This window comes from Choristoneura fumiferana, chromosome 28 (genome assembly GCF_025370935.1).
Source record: "Choristoneura fumiferana chromosome 28, NRCan_CFum_1, whole genome shotgun sequence".
Classification (NCBI taxonomy): Eukaryota; Metazoa; Arthropoda; class Insecta; order Lepidoptera; family Tortricidae; genus Choristoneura; species Choristoneura fumiferana.
In genome coordinates this window covers 4,320,704-4,340,717 of record NC_133499.1, presented here as the reverse complement: position 1 = coordinate 4,340,717, position 20,014 = coordinate 4,320,704, and the positions used below count along the sequence as shown (strand labels likewise).

Sequence of the window (20,014 nt, the reverse complement as noted above, 5' to 3'; positions counted from 1 at the left end):
TTACTGTGGAGGTACAATGGGGTCCTGTAGCGTCTCACACCAAACAGCAGGGTAGCGAGGTGCATGCGCCTGCGTGCAGACATGTTCAACAAGTTAGCGGCGTTCAGGTTCACGAAGTGATGTGGCAGCAACAAGGGACACGGAAACAAAAACGAGCGCATGCGTTTTGCACCCGCTGTAAAAGCCTCTAGAACGACCAACAATGTTTGCCGTGGATATCAACATCAAATTGAGTTGAATCTGGAACATATAAGCGATTCACAAAGGTCAACACGCAAATATTACAAGCTTTTATTGAACTTGAAATGTATACATATACCTATGTATGTGCGGGTCAAATCTTGCAAGTTAAATTTGACCCACTTCCAGTGGTCAGATTGTTTTGAAATTAAGCCTGTTTATGTAAATCTGGTGACAATACAATAATCAGCTTGTGACATCCTGTTAGTCCGGCAAGGCTCGTCTCCGAAGGACGAACCTCCTCAACGGTTAATGGCATCGATTGGAAATTTGATACGGAAATGTTGTTTGAATGACAAATTAACAATAGTACAGTCAGAAAAAAAAGCTTTTATTAAAGATGTATATTTTAGCAAAAAAATATTTTCTATAGATAACTATTACATTATAATTAAACGTTCTGGCTCTTTCACTTAATCCATTTACGAGTAAGTACTCGTAAACCAGTAATAAACTCTAGATTATCGCGTAATTGGATCAAAAGCGAAAAAGGCCAACCAATTTCGTCTACTACCGCCTAAAATCAGTTCAAACCTGTTCAAAGCGGATCAAAGCGAATACTGGCTTGTAATAACTATGCATTACTGTACTGCCAACTTACAAACAACCCTTGGATACTTACAGCCCAAAACATGGACTTTATACCGTTGGTTTAAGGTCGATGGTCGTGGTGGTTGGGATCGGGGTGTTAGTGTAAGTTGGCTTTTTTGACAATAGCCGGCCATATTGAATTGTCGCGAGGGAGGGGGTGGAATACAACTCTTTTAATTTTAGAACAGAAGCTTCAATATTGGCGTGATTTGATTAGTAAGGACGGGCTTGTACAGTAGTGAGGTATTTATTTTTAACCCCTGACGCAAAAAGGTTTTATCAGTTTGACGCAAAGTCTGTCTGCCTGTGGCATCGCAGCTCTCAAACGGATGGACTTTCAATGCCGTTTTTAACATGAAACCGAGTTTTCTTGTGATAGCTTTTAACCCCCGACGCAAAAAGAGGGTGTTATAAGTTTGACTGCTATGTGTGTCTGTCTGTGTGTCTGTGGCATCGTAGCTCTTATACGAGTGGACCGATTAGAATGCGGTTCTTTTTTTAATAATTTGAAAGCAAGTTTTCTAGCGATGGTTCTTAGACATGTTTTATCAAAATCGGTTCACCCGTTTCAAGATCATCAGCTCTTTTGTTCGCTGCGGTAGGAATCTTAGACGCATAATAAGTATTTACTTTACTTTCAAACATATTTGTGACCTAAAATTTGAAACACCCATGTATGCTATATAACTATGCAAGATTATGGAATTCTCGGCCTGATGTTGCAGCCAGGACATGCAGAACACTAGCAGGTACTAGGTACACTCTTGATAAAACCATAGCAGATATATCGTGTTTGGATTCGTTTTTATCAGTATTCGATTCTACATACAATGCAATGGTGGCAACAGGATGAGCTGATGCTGCAGCCAGGATATCCAGCACACTAGTACATCGAAAATACAAACTGAGACATGGATGCACAGAAAAACCAGAAAAAGAGACCAGCGCTGGGAATCGAACCCAGGTCAGAAATCCGTGCTGCGTGCTATAACCCCTACACCACACCTACACACACCTACTAGTACACTTTAAAAAATATAAACAGTTTAAAAAAAAAAATTAAAAACCCCCGACTTAAAAAAACTCCTGAAAAAAAAGACAACTAAAATATATATCTAAGGTATAAAATATACCTAAACTTGGAAGATTCCATATAAAATACGAAATCCTTAGAAAAATATTACTTAATTTTTTCGTAATGGCTACGGGACCCTATTTTGGGCGTGCCCGACACGCTTTTGGCCGGTTTTTTTTAAATAAGCTCATTCTCATCACGCATAACGCCATCCATCCTTTTACCGCGAGCGTTTATTGATCTCTTTCGCGCCAATTTCGCAATCGAGCAGGTGCGCCAACCCAACGCTGTTAGCCGCCCTGTGATGTTGGCATTACGGCTATTATACCGTCTGGCAGACACTTTTGACAATTTTTTTCTGGGTACAAGTAAAATTAAAGAATAATAATAAATAGCATGGGACACTTGACACCAATGCGGGCTATCATTTTTTGCCTCACTAGATGGCGCACTGTTGCGTGAGGTTTTTAAGTATGGCTTTCAAAGTCTGTTATTACGGGCGTGAAACAAAGTTTAGATTAAAATCATATTTAATACACCTTAAAACCGTACCATAAAGATATCGTGCATGCCACAGTGTTCCATAGTCCCCGTTTTGTTCGGAAAAAAGGAGGACAATTTCCGAAATACAAAACTGTCTCAAAACACAGACATTCATTGCCCCGGAACGCATATTTGCCATAATTAATTCTTATATTGCAAAATATTCACAAATTATTCTAATTATAAATAAACCCGCGTTGCTCACCCAAAAACTATGAGATTTGACATTTCGGAGACCTCACGCTACACTAGCGCCTCTAGTGGGGAATTCATACGCGATAGCCCTCATTGACCTAGTCTCAAACTAAGTAAAGCTTGTATGTAACTACCATGGATACTACGGAACGGATAATCTTAGGGCTCTAGGTTGGCAACGCATCCGAAATACCCCTGGTGTTGCAGATGTTTATGGGCGGTGAACTCTTACCATCAGGAGACCCACTTGCTCGTTTGCCATCCAGTCAAATAAAAAAAACATACTTAAGTATATAGATAAATAAAAAATATACTCGTATATTAAACATCCAAGACCCAAGAACAAACATTCGTATTATTCACACAAATATCTGCCCCGGCCGAGGATCGAACCCGGTACGTCAAGCTTCGTTGTTAGGTTCTCTAACCACTTGGCCAACCGGAATCCGGTCGTCATATTATTTAAAAAAAAAAACCAGCCAAGGACGAGTCGGTCTCGTGCAACGAGATTTCCATACAAATTTGTAGGTACAGTGGAAGGAATGAGGGCTATCGCGTATGAATTCGCCACTAGAGGCGCTAGTGTAGCGTGAGGTCTCCTAAATGTCAAATCTCATAGTTTTTGGGTGAGTTTATATTTATAATTAGAATAATTTTGTGAATATTTTGCAATATCTGGAATTTATTATGGCAAATATGCGTTCCGGGGCTATGAATGTCTGTGTTTTGAGACAGTTATGTCTTTCGGAAACCTTTGTCCTCCCTTTTTTCCGAACAAAACGGGGACTAAGCAACACTGGCATGCTCGATATTTTTATGGTACGGTTTTAAGGTGTATTAAATATTATTTTAATCTAAACTTTGTTTTCACGCCCGTAATAACAGACTTTGAAAGCCATACTTAAAAACCTCACGCAACAGTGCGCCATCTAGTGAGAAAAAAAACGATAGCCCTCATTGAATCACGTACTAGGGTGGAACCTTTTCATAATCAATTTCGCTACGATATCTTTTGGGATGTCATGACATTAGTAGCACAAAGCTTTACCCTGGTACGTGAATTAGTTCTTCGACTGTACGGGGTCGTTTTTAACCGCCCTCGCAAAATAAGGGGTGTTATAAGTTTGACGCCCATGTGCATCCGTCTGTCTGTCTGTGGCATCGTAGCTCTCAAACGGATGGAAAGATTTGAATTCAGTTTTTTAAGTGAAGTCTTGCAGTGATTCTTAGCTATGTTTCATTAAAATCTGGAAAGAGCGCCTGTCGGTACGCATTTACCTAGTTCCAAAAATAAAAATATCAACACGAAATTAAGGTACGGTCAAGAACTTTAAATCAGGAGCCATTGGAACCATTTCACAGTAAACGTCATAGTGACATCGCATTAATGAACAAGGAAAATAGTAATGACTTTTCCTTTGAAAAGGTTCTAAGGTGGCTCACGAATTAAAGTCCTTGACCGTACTTTAGATAGGCTGTGGTGGCCTGGTGGCCTAGTGGTATGAGCTAAGGTACTTAAGCAGCAGCACTAGCGACATCTATGTTTCGCTCTCATCGAGAGACGTCACACTCCTTTGGAACTAACCGCTCACCCAAACAAGAGATTGTGATAATTTGATTGCGTAGTAGCGACATCTCTTGTTTGGGCGAGCGGTTAGTTCCAAAAGAGTGTGACGTCTCTCGATGAGAGCGAAACATAGATGTCGCTAGTGCTGCTGCTTAAGTAGCGCAGTAGAAAAAAGCAACCTGAGATATGTATGCTTAGGAGAAATTTGTGTCTAGACTCCTGTCCAGCGGTGGTGTAGGGGTTATAGCACGCAGCACGGATTGCCGGGGACCTGGGTTCGATTCCCAGCGCTGGTCTCTTTTTCTGGTTTTTCTGTGCATCCATGTCTCAGTTTGTATTTTCGATATGAGCTAAGGTCTTACAAGTAGAGGATCGTGGGTTCAAACCCCGGCTCGCACCTCTGAGTTTTTCGGAAATCATGCGCGAAATTATATTAATTTGAAATTTACCATGAGCATGAATGACCATGCGTGCATAGATGATGATGAATTGGCCATGAGGTGAAGGATAACTCGTGAGGAAACCAGCACAGACCTCGAATCAATGCAATGGAGTGTGTGAAGTTCCCAATCTGCACTGGGCCCGCGTGGGAACTGCGCCAAGCCCTCTCATTCTGAGAGAAGGCCTGTGCCCAGCAGTGGGACTTTAGATACAGTGTAGTCCGTTGAGTACAACTTAGCATTTAATATACAACCGATTTTAGCGACGTAAGTAAAGGCATATTTACTATGTTTAGTTTTAATATGAGCCACCATGAAAGTACATCCGTTCGTTTAGTACGGCATCCGGTTAGTACGACGTAATATCACCGGTCCCTTGGCCGTCGTTATAACCGGATTCTACTGTACAAGAAAGTCAAATCAAATTTTTAACCAAACTGACTTGCTGTCCCTGTTTGGTATTCTGTACGCACGCACGCGCTCCCCGTGGGAATCACTTATATTTTGATTCCCCACATTGTGCCAATAATTGCCAGTTATTGGCACAAACTAGGTGTAATCTAGTTTGGCACTGTTGATTTGTTTGTTCGATTTGATTGCTTTGCTTGACACTTTATTAAATTATCCGTTGTTAGAACAAATCGGGGTGTTGATTTTAGAGTGGGTTTCTCTGCTAAAAAGAAGGGGTATTTTTTATCGAACAGCTGGCAAACGAGCAGGCGGGCCACCTGATGGTAATCACCGCCGCCCATGCACACCTACAGCGTTATTAGGACTGCGGGTGCGTTGCCGGCCTTGCAATAGGCGATACACTTGCCTTTTGAAGGTACCCAAAACATAGCTAGATGGAAAAACTCCAGCACCGAGTCCATTCCATATTTTACACGTGCGAGGGAGAAAGGAACGTTTAAACCGCATAGTGAAAGAGCACCAATCATCGAGCGAGATGTTATCAAATAACAAAATAAAATAAAAACCGGCCAAGAGCGTGTCGGACACGCCCGAAATAGGGTTCCGGAGCCATTACGGAAAAATTAAGTAATTTTTTTCCAAGGATTTCGTATTTTGTACGGAATATTCCAAGTTTAGCTATATTTTATACCTTAGGCTGCTATTTACTCTTAAACGACTAATAATTCTCAAGAAAACTTAACCTTTATGGTTTTCCTTGTAAGTTTGATATACTTTCTGCCATCCTGAATTTTTTCAAACTTTTCTACGCACCGGTTTAGATTTTAGAGGGGGGGTGACTAGCTCGAAGTCGGTGACTCAACACGAGCCAGCAGGAGGGATTGAAGCCCATAGTATGTAGGTGAGGTAAACGACTATTGTTCCACTCCTGCTGGGTCGTGCTGAGGCACCGACTTCGAGCTAGTAGGTACCTACCTAGAAAAATATTTCAAGAGTTTTGAAGAGGTTCCATTTTTTGGTATTTTTTTGGGGTCTTTGTTTCATTGTTACCATTTTGTCGGCATAGTTACATATATATTCGTGCAAAATTACAGCTTTCTAGCATTGGTAGTCCCTGAGCAAAGCCGCGGACGGACAGGCAGACAGACAGACAGACATGGCGACAATATAAGGGTTCCCTAAAAACGTTTACAACTTAGACGAATACCCGTAATAACCTAATCAACAAAAAGTTGGAAAACCCCCGACTTTGTCACTACAAAGTTCAATATCTCAAAAATGGCTAAACCGATTTTGATAAATTGTGTCCAAAAACCATCGAGAGAAAACCTGCTTTCAATTAAAAATACGCATTCAAATCGGTTCACCCGTTTAAGAGCTACGGTGCCACAGGCAGACACAGACAGGCAAGCACACATAGCGGTCAAACTTATAACACCCCTCTTTTTTCGTCGGGGGTTAAAAATACCCAATTACATGCCAATTACCAATAAACGAAAATCGTTTCGTCGTCGAGAGCTTACGTCAAAGAGCTTATCCTACTCGCCGCTAGAGGGCGCTCCCAGGGGGCTTGTTAGCGTCGACGGCGTCCGCAGACGGATCGTATTACCAGTAAGTATAGTATATGTAGAGTTTTTTTTAGAGAATCACCTTAGTTGACGAAATTAAAATGTATTTCAAATAAAACTCAAAAACCACAATTTTAGTTTAAAAAAAAGATATATATGTTCTTTCTCTTTCGACTCGTCTTCCCTCTTTCATTCCATCATCTCATGTGATCGTTCATCATAATCATTCCTACATACATGGAAAAATTCGGAGAAACGGTATTCGGGGAAAAAATTCGGTCAATCTTTCTTCTAATTGATTTAGGCGATACTTTGTGGTAGTCCCGATGTGTTTCTTCCCGATTTAACCAACGACGCAAAAAGAGGGGACGTAAAAGTAAGTTTTCTTGTGATGGTTCTCAACCATGTTTCATAGGAATCGGTTTAGCCGTTTTTGAGATGATTTTTTAACTTTCTAAGTTGGTTAGACTATCATAGGTTGTTAGATTAAAATACTATAAATAAGTTTTGGTAAAAAAAATCCGTTTTAATAAAAGCTTTTTTGCTGACTGTACTTTTTGTCGAGTTTACTTGCATTGTCATCTAAACTACATAATGCATACCAAATTTCAAGTCGATACCATCAACCATTGAAGAGTTTCGTCCTGTGGAGACGATCCTGGGACTACCAGGATGTCACTATCAGATTATTGTATTGTCACGGAATTTATATAAGTATGCCAAATTTCAAGTCAATCCGACTACTGGAAGTTGGTCGAATTTAACTTGCAAGATTTTACTACAGACAGACAACGGGACAGGTGAAAGTAAATAAAAGCTTATAATAACCCATTCTTTTCGTATTTAACGTCGTTATACGCCAATATGGGAGAATAAATACTAACAAGACCAATATTTCTTTCTTTTTAACCGACTTCAAAAAGGAGGAGGTTATCAATTCGGTTGTATTTTTTTTCTAATCAAAATCATTCCCGGATGCGTGAAGCGTGCATTACTTTCATTGTTTTAACGATTGCTTAGAAACATAGACGATTTCAATGTAATTTCTAGATATTCTAGATAACGCAGAATTCAGTTGAAATGAGCTATATTTTTCCAAACTGTATCAAAGATATAAATAAACATTGCAAGCGAGTGGCGTCTGTTATAACGTCGTATCTGTATTTTTTGCAAGTAACTATCTAGTTCGAGAGCTGGTTGGGTACATACCTACATACTTGGTACTTGATTGACTGTTTCTAATCCTAAATTTTACATAGAAATATTGTCATTTTAACTTTGTCTTTATGTTTATGCCCTTAAATTACTTATTATTGTTATTATTTTTTTGTTTAATTCTATTTCACATTCAAAATTTTATTTTTGGTAGACATTTTGCTGGGTCAAAATTCCCGTGTCAATCTGTTCAGCGATTAAAAGTGTGAAGAGGTAGCAGGCAAACAAATACTCAGGGTTACTTTATCAGATCAGCATTGAAGGTCAGGGCAGATATTTGTGTGAATAAAACGAATGTTTGATCTCGGGTCTTAGATGTCTAATACGAATTTAAGTATGTATTTATCTATATAAGTATTATTATTATTATTATTATAAGTAGTATTTATCTGCAAAACCCCTGGTGTTGCAGATGTTTATGGGCGGTGGTGATCTCTTACCATCAGGAGACCCACTTGCTCGTTTGCCATCCAGTCGAATAAAAAAAAAAGTATGTTTATCCGTTGCCTAGTATCCATAGTACAAACTTTGCTTAGTTTGGGACTAGGTCAATTGGTGTCAAGTGTCCCATGATATTTATTGATTACTTTTGCATTTAATATATTAGTAAACAAGCAAGAATTATGTATGTTAAGTCTTTATTGCACAGACTAATAGAAAAAAAAGTACAAAGGCGACCTTATCTATAATAAAGGATTTCTTCTAGCTAACCTATAGGTATTTAACAAAAGATACAGATATAAAATTACGTGCTGTAGGATTATTTATATGTAAAAATCATATACCTTTTCCCAGGCCTCGCCAACCACTGATAACACTAACCTGGTGATAACACTGATTAGATATAACGGCGGCCATCTTACCTCAGTCGCCATAGTGGCTATATGTGTTGAGCACGTTTTTATACAAAAAATTGATGTGATTATATGTGTGTATACAGCGTCTAGACTGGTATGTTTGTAATTATTTTATATACAATGTAACGTTAATATTTAATAAACCTCTTTTGGATATTCGGGTGAAAAAAATATTTTGCGTTTTTTAACGTTTTATGAGGTGACCTAGGTAGTTGATAAGAGCTATGTACATAAGATATTGAAATACAGATATCACGAACCTGTTATGTTAGGCTAATGTACGACAGTTTTCGTATAAATATGTAGATATATAAATAATAAATAAAATATATAAATACCATGGGACACTTGACACCAATTGACCTAGTCCCAAACTAAGCAAAGCTTGTACTATGGATACTAGGCAACGGATAAACATACATATATAAGATAAATACATACTTAAATACATATGAAACATGCAAGACTCGAGAACAAACATTAGTATTATTCAATACAAATTTTATTTATTAAAACAGATGAGACTAGAATTCAGTATTTTTTTTAGTTTTCGTATTATTTTTGTGTTTTATGACATACATACATATCTGCTCCGGCCGGGAATCGAACCCGGAACCACCCAGCCGTAATACGTCCGGTCGTCAAATCAAATCTCAAAATAATACGCTTTGAAACATAAATATCCAGAGTTTGCAACGTATTGTAGTAGAGTCCTTCTACTGAGCAAAATATACGCAGTGTGGAGATAATGTTAACCCCCTCGTAATTTTTCACTGCTACCTTTGGTATTTTTCAAATGTAATTCCGCACATTAAATTTCGAAAAAACTCAGAGGCAGTATTTTTTTTAGTTCTCCACACACGATTAATGTTTTGCTGATGTAACGGAAATTAGCAGTGGTGGCGCTGGACCTAAATATGGCATCCATCCCAGCCTATATACGTCCCCTATTGGCACACCTCCTCTCAAAACAAGATTTTTTGAGCATAACCTAACCACAAATCCAGTGTCGGAAAACCCTCGACTTTGTCACTTCAAAGTTCAATATCTCAAAAACGGCTAAACCGATTTTGATGAAACATGCCTAAGAACCATTGCTAGAAAACCTGCTTTCAAATAAAAAAACCTACATTCAAATCGGTCCACCCGCTTAAGAGATACGGGGCCACAGACAGACACACAGACACGCCTAGCGGTCAAATTTATAACTCCCCTCTTTTTGCGTCGGGGTTAAAAAACGAGAAATTTCCGAGGTGCGAGCGCAGGCCTGTTAGACCGCGAGGCCGTAGGCCAGAATATTTAAAAACCCCAGCGTACCTAGCCTACTGCATTTTACCGGGTGTGGCCTGTAACACGAGCAAATTATTAAAACACTAGCCTAGCCGTCACCCGCGACTCCGTCCGCGCAGTATTTGTTTTTTCCGGGGTAAAAACTATCCTATGTCCTTCTCCGGCACCTAAACTATCTGTATACCGAATTTCATCTGAAACAGTGTAGTGGTTTGGACGTGATGAAGTAACAAACAAACAAATAAAAAACAAACAAACAGATTTACAAACTTTGGCATTTATGATCGTATGATCATATACTCGTTTATTTTTAAAATAATTAGTTAAGTATAAGTAAAGCTAAATTTTGTCGGATCTTGTTCTCTTAATTAGCTTCTCAGTAAACTTCAGTGGGCTAGTTGAGAAACAAAACTTCATCTGTAACTTGATACACACACTTACGGATCTAGGTACTGATTTTTGTTAGTCGATTCGTCATTACGTTTACTTCATAAATTCCTAGTACCTACCTAGTGATAAATACTGATTATGCTATCTCTCTGATAGTCTTTATCTACGCCCTAGTATCGACAAAGGCCTAAGTAAAACCGATACAATAATATACCATATTACTTGCAAGTGGTGCAATAAAGTTGGAAATTATTTGGATTTTTTATCATTTATGATTTTATTTTCAGCGAAAATGGGTCGTTACGCATACTGCATTGTTTTATGCTGTATATTGATCGGTGCCCAATGCCAAGAAGGTAAGTTTTCGTAGTAATTTTGCTTATATTTGTCGAGACATGCAGCGCCATCTGTGGTTGAGTAGCAGAACTATTTAACAAGTGATTTTAAAAACTGGTTAGGTGAATATTAGCAGGTTTTTTTCGCAGCATATTAAATGACCGATGTTCATTCAACAAAAATATATAAAATTCGTTAATAATTAAAAACCTAAAAGTTAATTCAATAATTTTAGTCTGTTTGCCGAACTAAATTATTTGTAACGCCATCTATCGCTAAGTAGCAGTACTAACTTGCATTTATTTCAGCTGCAACGGTTGAAGCCGATAACAATGTGGCGAAAGAGAGCGGAATCTGCAGAGTTTGTGTCTGCAAGGATGGAAAAGTTAACTGCAAGGACCAGAACTTGGTAGATTTCTTCACCCTCGAGGAATGGGGAAGTAAGTTACCTTTGAATAAGCTAGTTTTCTATCGCTTTTACTACTTTAAAGCTTTTCTGTGACGTGCTAGTTGGCGCTGGTATCGTGAGTTCTGTTTGACAACTTTGATGCAAGCAACGTCAAACTGATCTTGCGATACTAACGCCGTCTAGTGAACTTAAGCCGAGTTTAGACTTGCAAGAAAACTCGTGCAAGTTGCATAACATTGCGGCGCTCGATTGACCACTACAAACTCGTTGGCTTTACGGCCTCGCAGAGTGAGATATAGATGTATGAAAGGTTGTGGGTTGTCTTGAATTGTATGGATTGTGATTTCTTTGTGTAATATTGGTAAATCAATATTTTTAAAGCAGATGTGACTTCGTCGAAGAACTAAAGTCGCAGACATACTTAGCTGGAAAATTATACAAATTGAAGTGACAATGTGCGGGCCACGTCGCTCGAAGGACAGATACCCGTTGGGGGGGAGAAAAGTCCTCGAGCGACCACGAACCGGAAGACGAAGCGTTGGCAGGCCTCCCACCAGGTGGACTGACGATATCGTAAGAGTTGCAACCGGTGTATGCAAGCGGCGAGTAGTCGTTCATTGTGGCGTTCTAAGGGGGAGGCCTTAGTTTTGGCAGAGGCCGTCTTCAGTCTGATGATGATGATGATGATGATGATGTCCAAAAAAACATAACAATTTTTGCACTGTTCGTATGCATTTTCACAATCTTTTTTACATTTCAGACCTCACTGACTACAAGCCGACCTCAGTAGACCTCAGCGACAACCTCCTAACAAACATCACAGCCATTGCCGACCTTCAAATCGAAGTGCTAGATCTATCCAACAACAAGATAGATTTCATTGAGAACGCCAGTTTTAGGGATCTGCAGGAAATGAGGGTTCTGGATTTGAGCCACAATAAGCTGACTAGCAAGCTGAGTCCGCATGCTTTTGAGGTACCTAAGTTCATCCCACCATAAACATTAATATTTATTTATACATTGTATCTCTGTAGTGTACGGAACGATGTGATAGTAGAGAAACAGGTAAATAAGCTGTCAAATAATTCACCTCCTATCCAACGATTCCCCACAACAGGGGGTCGGAAACGCGCGGCCCGAGACCATATCTCCCTGCGGCCCGCGACTGCTTTGTAAATGAAAGTCTTATAGTACCTACCTGACCTACAATAAGTAGTACAAAATTATCTATATTTGTCACTATGTGGCCCATGTCTGCCAAAAGGTTGCCGTCCCCTGCCCCACAATATGAGGTTAGAGGGAAAAAAACCGGCCAAGAGCGTGTCGGACACGCCCGAAATAGGGTTCCGTAGCCATTACGAATAAATTAAGTAATATTTTTCTAAGGATTTCGTATTTTGTACGGAATATTCCAAGTTATACAGGGTGGATTTCGACGAGGGACCTTTGCGGAACTGGCAGATAGTTCAACCTTAGCACTATATTTCCCCCATAGAAACTATGGAAATATATGTTACCGTTTTCAAGTTATAGCCTTTTAAACATTCATACCAAAAACTACTTTGTGCCAACCCTAGTGGCTGGGTCAATGTTCTTACTTGTAAACAATCTTTAGACGTCAGGATATTACGTTAATATGTTGCCATTTGCCCATTTTAGGTCTTCGTGCAACGCTAAAAAAATCGTTGCAGGATTTGCAGAGGTGATTGTCTCTGGAGTATTTATGTAATTTCTTAGTTAATAATTCTAACCACAACAAATAACTCACATGACATGACATGACATGACACTGACATTCACTCGAATGTACTCAATCGTCATAAACAATTAAAGAAGATAGTAACCTCTTTCATCATAAATAAAATGTCTCTGTTTACCTACCTAAACTGATAAAAAGGTTTTAGTTCGTTAACTCGCTTCATCAAATTATTTTCGAATGAATTGAAATTGTTCCCTGGTTGATCAGCAATTCATACAATTGGCTGTCCTTGTTTTTTTTTTTTTTATTTTGGTTATCGCCAAAAAATTTAATACTTACCAATATTTGACGGATATTGCACTAAAGTTGTAGTAATAGGTTGTCATAGGACTCTTCATTCGCCGAGCCGAGATAGAACCAACGCATTTTCTACAACTATCGAAACTCTTTGCATGATTGAAAAATCGATCATAAACATATCATAAATATGATGTTTGAAATGAAATTGACATTTAAGTTCATTTCATTTGCTTCCTATACATGAAAATGCCTTTGTTAGATGCACGTGGATATTTAATTTGCTCATGTTATACGCGAGCTACAATCATAATGCGGTTGAAGCTTTACGACGTTACAGGGAAACATATCCACCACCACACCCAACAGGTCGTAGGACAATTTTACGTGCTTGTGATCGTGTCACCAACAATCAGCCCATTCACGCCCATTGTACCAAGAACAGCTCAGAACGATCAACGTGGAGGACCTGTTATTCGTCTTGCGGCTAGACTTGAAGAAAGAATACTGCGGTATTTTGAGCGGAATCCAAGAAAAAGTTCGAGATCAGCTGGTCGACATTTCGAAATAAGTCATACCGCAGTACTAAAAGTTCTTAAACGTGCCCGCGCCTTCACCCTTACAAAATACATACTCGGGCACGGGCTGCAGCGTGTATTATTAGACACGGAGGAACATTTGAACACCGTATGTAAAAATTGTAATAAAGTAATTGATATTCGTATTTTTGCATTTTATTTGATTTATTTGACTTTTATGTGTCATTTTTACATCAGTACGATGACAACAACTCTCGGAAATAAACGTAATATCCCGAGTTTTTCCGACGGCGATTCCTTAATCTAGCCATCTTGCCGTTATGTGCAGATGCAATATAGGGTTATCACCACAGTTAAAAATGAGTGAATTTTGTATTTTTTTTTTTACTTTGTTTAAGTTTCTAAACATTATAAATCGACTGTGTATCACTTAAACAATGCAATATCTCCGCAAAGGTCCCTCGTCGAAATCCACCCTGTATATATTTTATACCTTAGGCTGCTATTTACTCTAAAAACTACTAATAATTCTCAAGAAAACTTAACCGTTATAGTTTTCCTTGTAAGTTTGATATACTTACTACCATCCTGAATTTTTTCAAATTTTTCCACCCACCGGTTTAGATTTTAGAAGGGAGGGGCGGGGGGATGCTCGATTTAAAAAAAGGAAAATTGGCACTTTAAAGTTGAATATTTTGCAAACAAATCACTGAATCAAGACCTATCCAACGATACCCCACACTACAAGGTTGGATGAGAAAAAAAAATCACCCCCACTTCACGTCTATGGGAGGTACTCTATAAAAATTGTTTTTTGATTTTTTTATTGTACCATTTTGTCGGCATAGTTTACATATATATTTGTGTAAAATTACAGCTTTCTAGCATTGATAGTCCCTGAGCAAAGCCGCGGATGGACGGACAGACAGACAAACAGACAGACATTGGCGAAACTTATGGAACCCTTATGGGTTCCGTTTTTGCCATTTTGGCTCCGCAACCCTAAAAAGTACAAAAAATTGTTTCCCTACATTATACTTTACCAATTTGTCGTTATAATTGCTGCATTATTCATGCATAATAACAGCTTTCTAGCACTAATAGTCTCTAAGCTAAGCCGTAGACGGACAGACGGACTTTATAATTTTATAAAGATATTTTTTGCCATTTTGGCTATGGAATCCTAAAATATAAAATTCTATTTTTTTAGAGAACTCCTTAAATCTTTGTAACTTACCTACGTTATACAATAAATCATTCGTTGATTGGTTTTGTACTAATTTCTTTGTTATTTTTGTATATATAGGTACATATGGCTATTGTGTAGTGTTTAATTAAATCATTTTATAGAAAGGCTAGCTTTGGCCGCGGCTTCGTCTGCGAAGGAATTCGGTTATGCGCGCTGTTCCCTCGGGAACTGTGCATTTTTCCGGGATAAAAAGTAGCCTGTCACTCTCTGGCCCATTAACTATCTCTATGCCAAAAATCACGTCGATAAGTCGCTCCGTTTCGACGTGAAAGACGGGCAAACTACATACAAACACACACTTTCGCATTTATAATTTATAATATTAGTATGGTTCATCTAATCATTCTATGTATTCCAGGGCCGTTACTCCGCGGAAGAGTACGAGCCTCTTGCCTCCATGCGCGAGCTGAATCTCGCCTACAACGACTTCCACTCGCTGCACCAAGACCTCTTCGAGCACCTCCCGGAGCTGACCTCGCTCGATCTCACCGGCAACCCCCTGACTACCATCGATCATGTCACGCTGATTGCCATTTCCAGTTTACCAATGCTTCGGGTAAGACAAAGACAACTACGAAGCTTGAGGTTCCGGGTTCGATCCCCGGGCAGGACAGATATTTTTATGAATAACGAGTGTTAGTTCTCAAGTCTTGTTATCTGAACCCAGGACCTGCGGCTGCGCTCCTGCCAGCTCTCAGACATCCCGGACAAGTTCCTCCACACCCCCCGCTACTTGGAGCATCTGGATCTGAGCGACAACCAGCTCACCATGGTGCCCCAGGAGTTGGAGGAGACCAAAAACCTGGTCTATTTGAACTTGAACCAGAACCCGATCGAGGAGTTGGATATGACCAAGGAGGATGCCATGTAAGTCTAAGTTATTTATGAACAGCGATTTTTACAATCTTTTATTTAACTTGCCCTGTTCGTTTGTTTATTTCTTTGGGTCAAATCTTGCAAGTTAAATTTGACCCAATTCTAGTAGTCCAATCAACTTGAAATTTGGTAAACTTATGTCAATTTGGTGACAATACAATAAACAGATAGTGACATCCTGGCAGTCCGGCCAGGATCGTCTCCACAGGACGGAACGCTTCAACGGTTAATGGCATCGACTTGAAATTTGGTATTCAAATGTAGTTTGAGTGACAATACAAGCACATCAACAAAAAGTACAGTCAGCAAAAAAAAGCTTGTATTAAAAATGAAATTTCTACCAAAAACTTATTTCACTTTCATATTATTATTATATTTTTCCATCCTGACTGCACCTATGTCTATTTCTAGCGGCTTCCCGATCCTCAAAAAGCTAAAGGAGCTCCACATGTGCAACATGCCAGAGTTGAAGCGTATCGGCGCGGGCGCACTCGCGGGGCTGGAGAATTTGGTGAAGCTGCACCTGAGCTACAACCCTAAGTTGGAGGACATCGATGCGAAGGCTTTAGCGCGTCCTGATGACATCGGAGAGACATACGACTGGCCTATGATCAAGGAGGTAAGATTTTGTTCAGTAAATCTCAGATTTGATAAGTAAGGTAGGTATATAGCTAGTTAAATGATCGCGTGACAAACACACAAATAACCTAAACCAACAAAAATTATAACCCCCGACTTTTGTCACTTCAAAGTTCAATATCTCAAAAAGAAAACGTCTAAAAACTAGAAAGCCTGCTTTCAAATAAAAAAAACCGCATTCAAATCAGTCCACCCGTTTAAGAGCTACGGTGCCACAGACAGACACACATAGCAGTCAAACTTATATAAAAGAGGGGTCTTTTTGCGTCGGGGTTAAAAACAAACTGTCGAAATTGAAAGAAAGAAAGAAAGAAGAAGATAATAATTTATTTATAACAGCAATTGAGAACCTTCTCCTTTTTTTAAGTGGGTTAAATAAAAGCAAATCTAGATAAATCTGAATCTAGATAAATTTTCAAATCTGATAATTATTTTTGTTCCAGCTTTACATCATCTCCAACAACCTGTCGGAAATAGATCGCCGTCTAGTCTCCCGTTGGGACCTGGTGGAGAAATTGGACGTCTCCAACAACCCCTTCCTCTGCGACTGCTCCACGCAATGGATGGTCGACGTGCTCGTGCCCATTGTTGAGAATAAAGGAGCCAATGAGTCGGAGAAACTTGTGTACGTATGAGGTTGGAGAAATTGGAGAATTCGCGAAGTGCACCGACTGGGATGTTTGGATAATTCCCAATCCGCTTTGGCGATCCCTTCCTTCAAACTACGAATCTATTGTTACAAATATGCATTGTTCTGTTAAAATCTGAGTTTCTTGCCGGATTCTTCTCAGGAGAGGTTTTTACGAATCGGTGGCATATTTTTTTATATTCATTAGTGCTTGTAGGATAAATTGAATAAAAATATTTTGACTTTGACTTTGATAATTATGTGATAGCTTTCGTGCTAGTACACCCGGCATCTGACCAGCGCCGCCTCGCCTCGAGCGGTTAGTATTCTTCATATGGATTTGTAACGGGTATGCGGTCACTACTTGCGATGCGGCGCTTCAACCCCCCCGCCACCCCTCTTCATCCCCTCTACTCGGAAACTCGTGGACCGCGCGAGATCCACTCGTTGTCAAAGCGGCGTCCGCGCGTGGACCACCTGCCGACAACGAGTGGACGCCGAAAGTCGAGGCAGTGCGGTGCCCTTACTGTAAGTTTTCGGTTACAAAATACGTCTCGATCGCTTTCGCGTTAAATTCGTTAAAATCTCAATTTGTATGGAAACACGAACAGCGCCTCTAGCGGGACGTTTGCGATGTTCGTGTTTCCATACAAATTGAGATTTTAACGCGAACGCGATCGAGACGTATTTTGTAACCGTGCCCTTAGTGTAAGTTTCGGTTACAAAATACGTCTCGATCGCGTTCGCGTTAAAATCTCAATTTGTATGCAAGCACGAACAGCGCCTCTAGCGGAACGTTTGCGATGTTCATGTTTCCATACAAATTGAGATTTTAACGCGAACGCGATCGAGATGTGTTTTTCATTCATAAAAACAAGTTTAGCTTTACACCATGTAGAAGAATCAATAGGCCACGTAGAGCAAAATGTAACTTTGACATCCGGCTGCCTGATTCTAGGAATTATGTACAGTTTAAAAGAAGCATTGAATATAATGGAATAAAAATCTATAATTTTTTGAATGAAGACATAAAGCAATGTAGCAATGTGTATGAATTTTCTAAGAAATTAAAATCTTTTTTACTTATACGACCATTTTACAGTCTTAAAGAATATTTTGATAAATTGTATGAATAGATTAGAATTGTATTTAATTTGTAATTGCGTAATAATTTTATTTCTCTTGACATTACTTAGTTTAATTTAATTTTGTGTAATTGATATAATTTGTAATTATTTTAATGAAATTTGTGTGACTTAATTGACATTAGATATAGATAATATTATTTAGATTAAGACTTTTGCGTGCCATATTATGGCGGAGCATGCATTCATGTAACTGCACCCACCTAACATGTACAAGTAACACCTGTGATGTTCCAGCAAAATAAATCATTTCATTTCATTTAATTTTTCATTTCATGTATTTTGTAACCGAAAACTTACACTAAGGGTACCGAAAACTTACACTAAGGGTACTGGTCGGGTGCCGGGTGGCTTTAACAAGCTGTAACCTTTAGTATGGTAATTTAATTAGCTATATCTTTCAGTTGCCAGGAGCCGATAGAGATGCGAGGATACACGATGAAACATCTTCATGACATTCATCGTACCATGCGCTGCGTGGACAAATACGGCAACAGGCCAGAGCGAGACGGCGCTATACTGCTCGGCACGCTAATTGGTTAGTACTGCACCATATACACATGCACATATATAAGACCTTGCGTACGAATAACTTTACAAATGTACCTACCTAATAATCTTTTGCCATCGTGTGAATTCGGACTGCTTCCGAAGTGTCTATGGATTATTGTATTGGCATTGGTCTAAAAAAACAATGCTTATTTTTATATTTATATTTTTCAACAAATCCGCCGCCTTCCCCCCTCCTCTATCCCCTTCTCCTTTAGGCCGGCAACGCACCCGCAGTCCTAATTATGCTGTAGGTGTCCATGGGTAGCGGTTATCGCTTACCTGGTGATCCGCATGCTCGTTTGCCACCTATTTGATAAAAAATAGGTAATAAATTTAAGGCATCTATTTGAAGGATTTTGGTTTTAGTAGGGTTTATTTTTTTATCCCATTCATAAGTTACTGGAATTATAACGATGCATAGTTGCCATTGTGTTAAAACCTACGTTTATCTTTGCCCGTCACACTTATTTTAAAAAACATAGTGTCATCTGTCACCTGTCAGTGTTAGGATGAAGGTCAAACAAAGGTCAAACGTTAAACGGTAAACGTGTAAATAACCTAACCTAGCCAACAAAAAGTAGGGAGAGTCGCCTTTGTCACTTCAAAGTTGAATATCTCGAAAATGGCTAACCCTGATTTCAAATCGGTCCACCCGTTTAAGGCTCCAGTGCCACAGACAGACAGACAGACAGACTCTTTTTGCGTCGGGGTAAAAAAGAAGAAAACTACTGTTTATTTCCCTTCTCAAACCTAAACATACTTTATCTGTAAAAAACCCCGACAATCACTTCAAAGTTCAAATCTCAAAAACGGCTGAACCTATTTTGATAAAAATGTTTGAGAACCATCGCTCGAAACCATCCTTTCAAATAAAAAAATCCGCATTCAAATTCCCCCGTTTAAGAGCTACCGTGCCACAGACAGACAGACGTAGCGGTTAAACTTATAAAACCCCCCTTTTGCGTCAGGGGTCAAAAACACTGTCCATATTTCCCTTTCTTAAACTAAACATACTTTATTTCTTGTAAAATAAGTTGGCAACCCTACCACTGCCCCTACGCCCTAGTTCTCGCTACAGACCTTCAAAAATCTTACATCCTTAACCAACACACTCCATCTCATTCCAGGGGTCCTCCTGGCTGTTCCAATCATGCTGTCCCTGGTGCTGCTCTGGAGACGAGGCTACTTCGGCTGGCTCGGGCTCCGGGGGCCCGTCGATGTCTCCCGGGCCTTCTACAAGAGGGCGCCCGCCGACGACAATTA

General features: G+C 39.4%; 2 protein-coding genes across 2 annotated transcripts in view; both read left to right on the top strand.

Moving 5' to 3' along the window:
- Positions 1–20,014, top strand: part of LOC141443676 (uncharacterized) — a gene marked incomplete in the record, with an annotated part of 139,862 nt that overhangs the window by 102,193 nt on the left and 17,655 nt on the right.
- On the top strand, positions 8,710–20,009 carry LOC141443697 (uncharacterized; the record flags this gene model as incomplete). Its single annotated transcript, XM_074109047.1, has 10 exons — positions 8,710–8,796; positions 10,670–10,738; positions 11,027–11,158; positions 11,888–12,102; positions 15,270–15,467; positions 15,579–15,778; positions 16,199–16,406; positions 16,870–17,051; positions 18,604–18,737; positions 19,879–20,009. Coding segments are annotated over exons 2-10 (1,464 nt in total), but the record flags the coding sequence as incomplete, so codon positions are not given.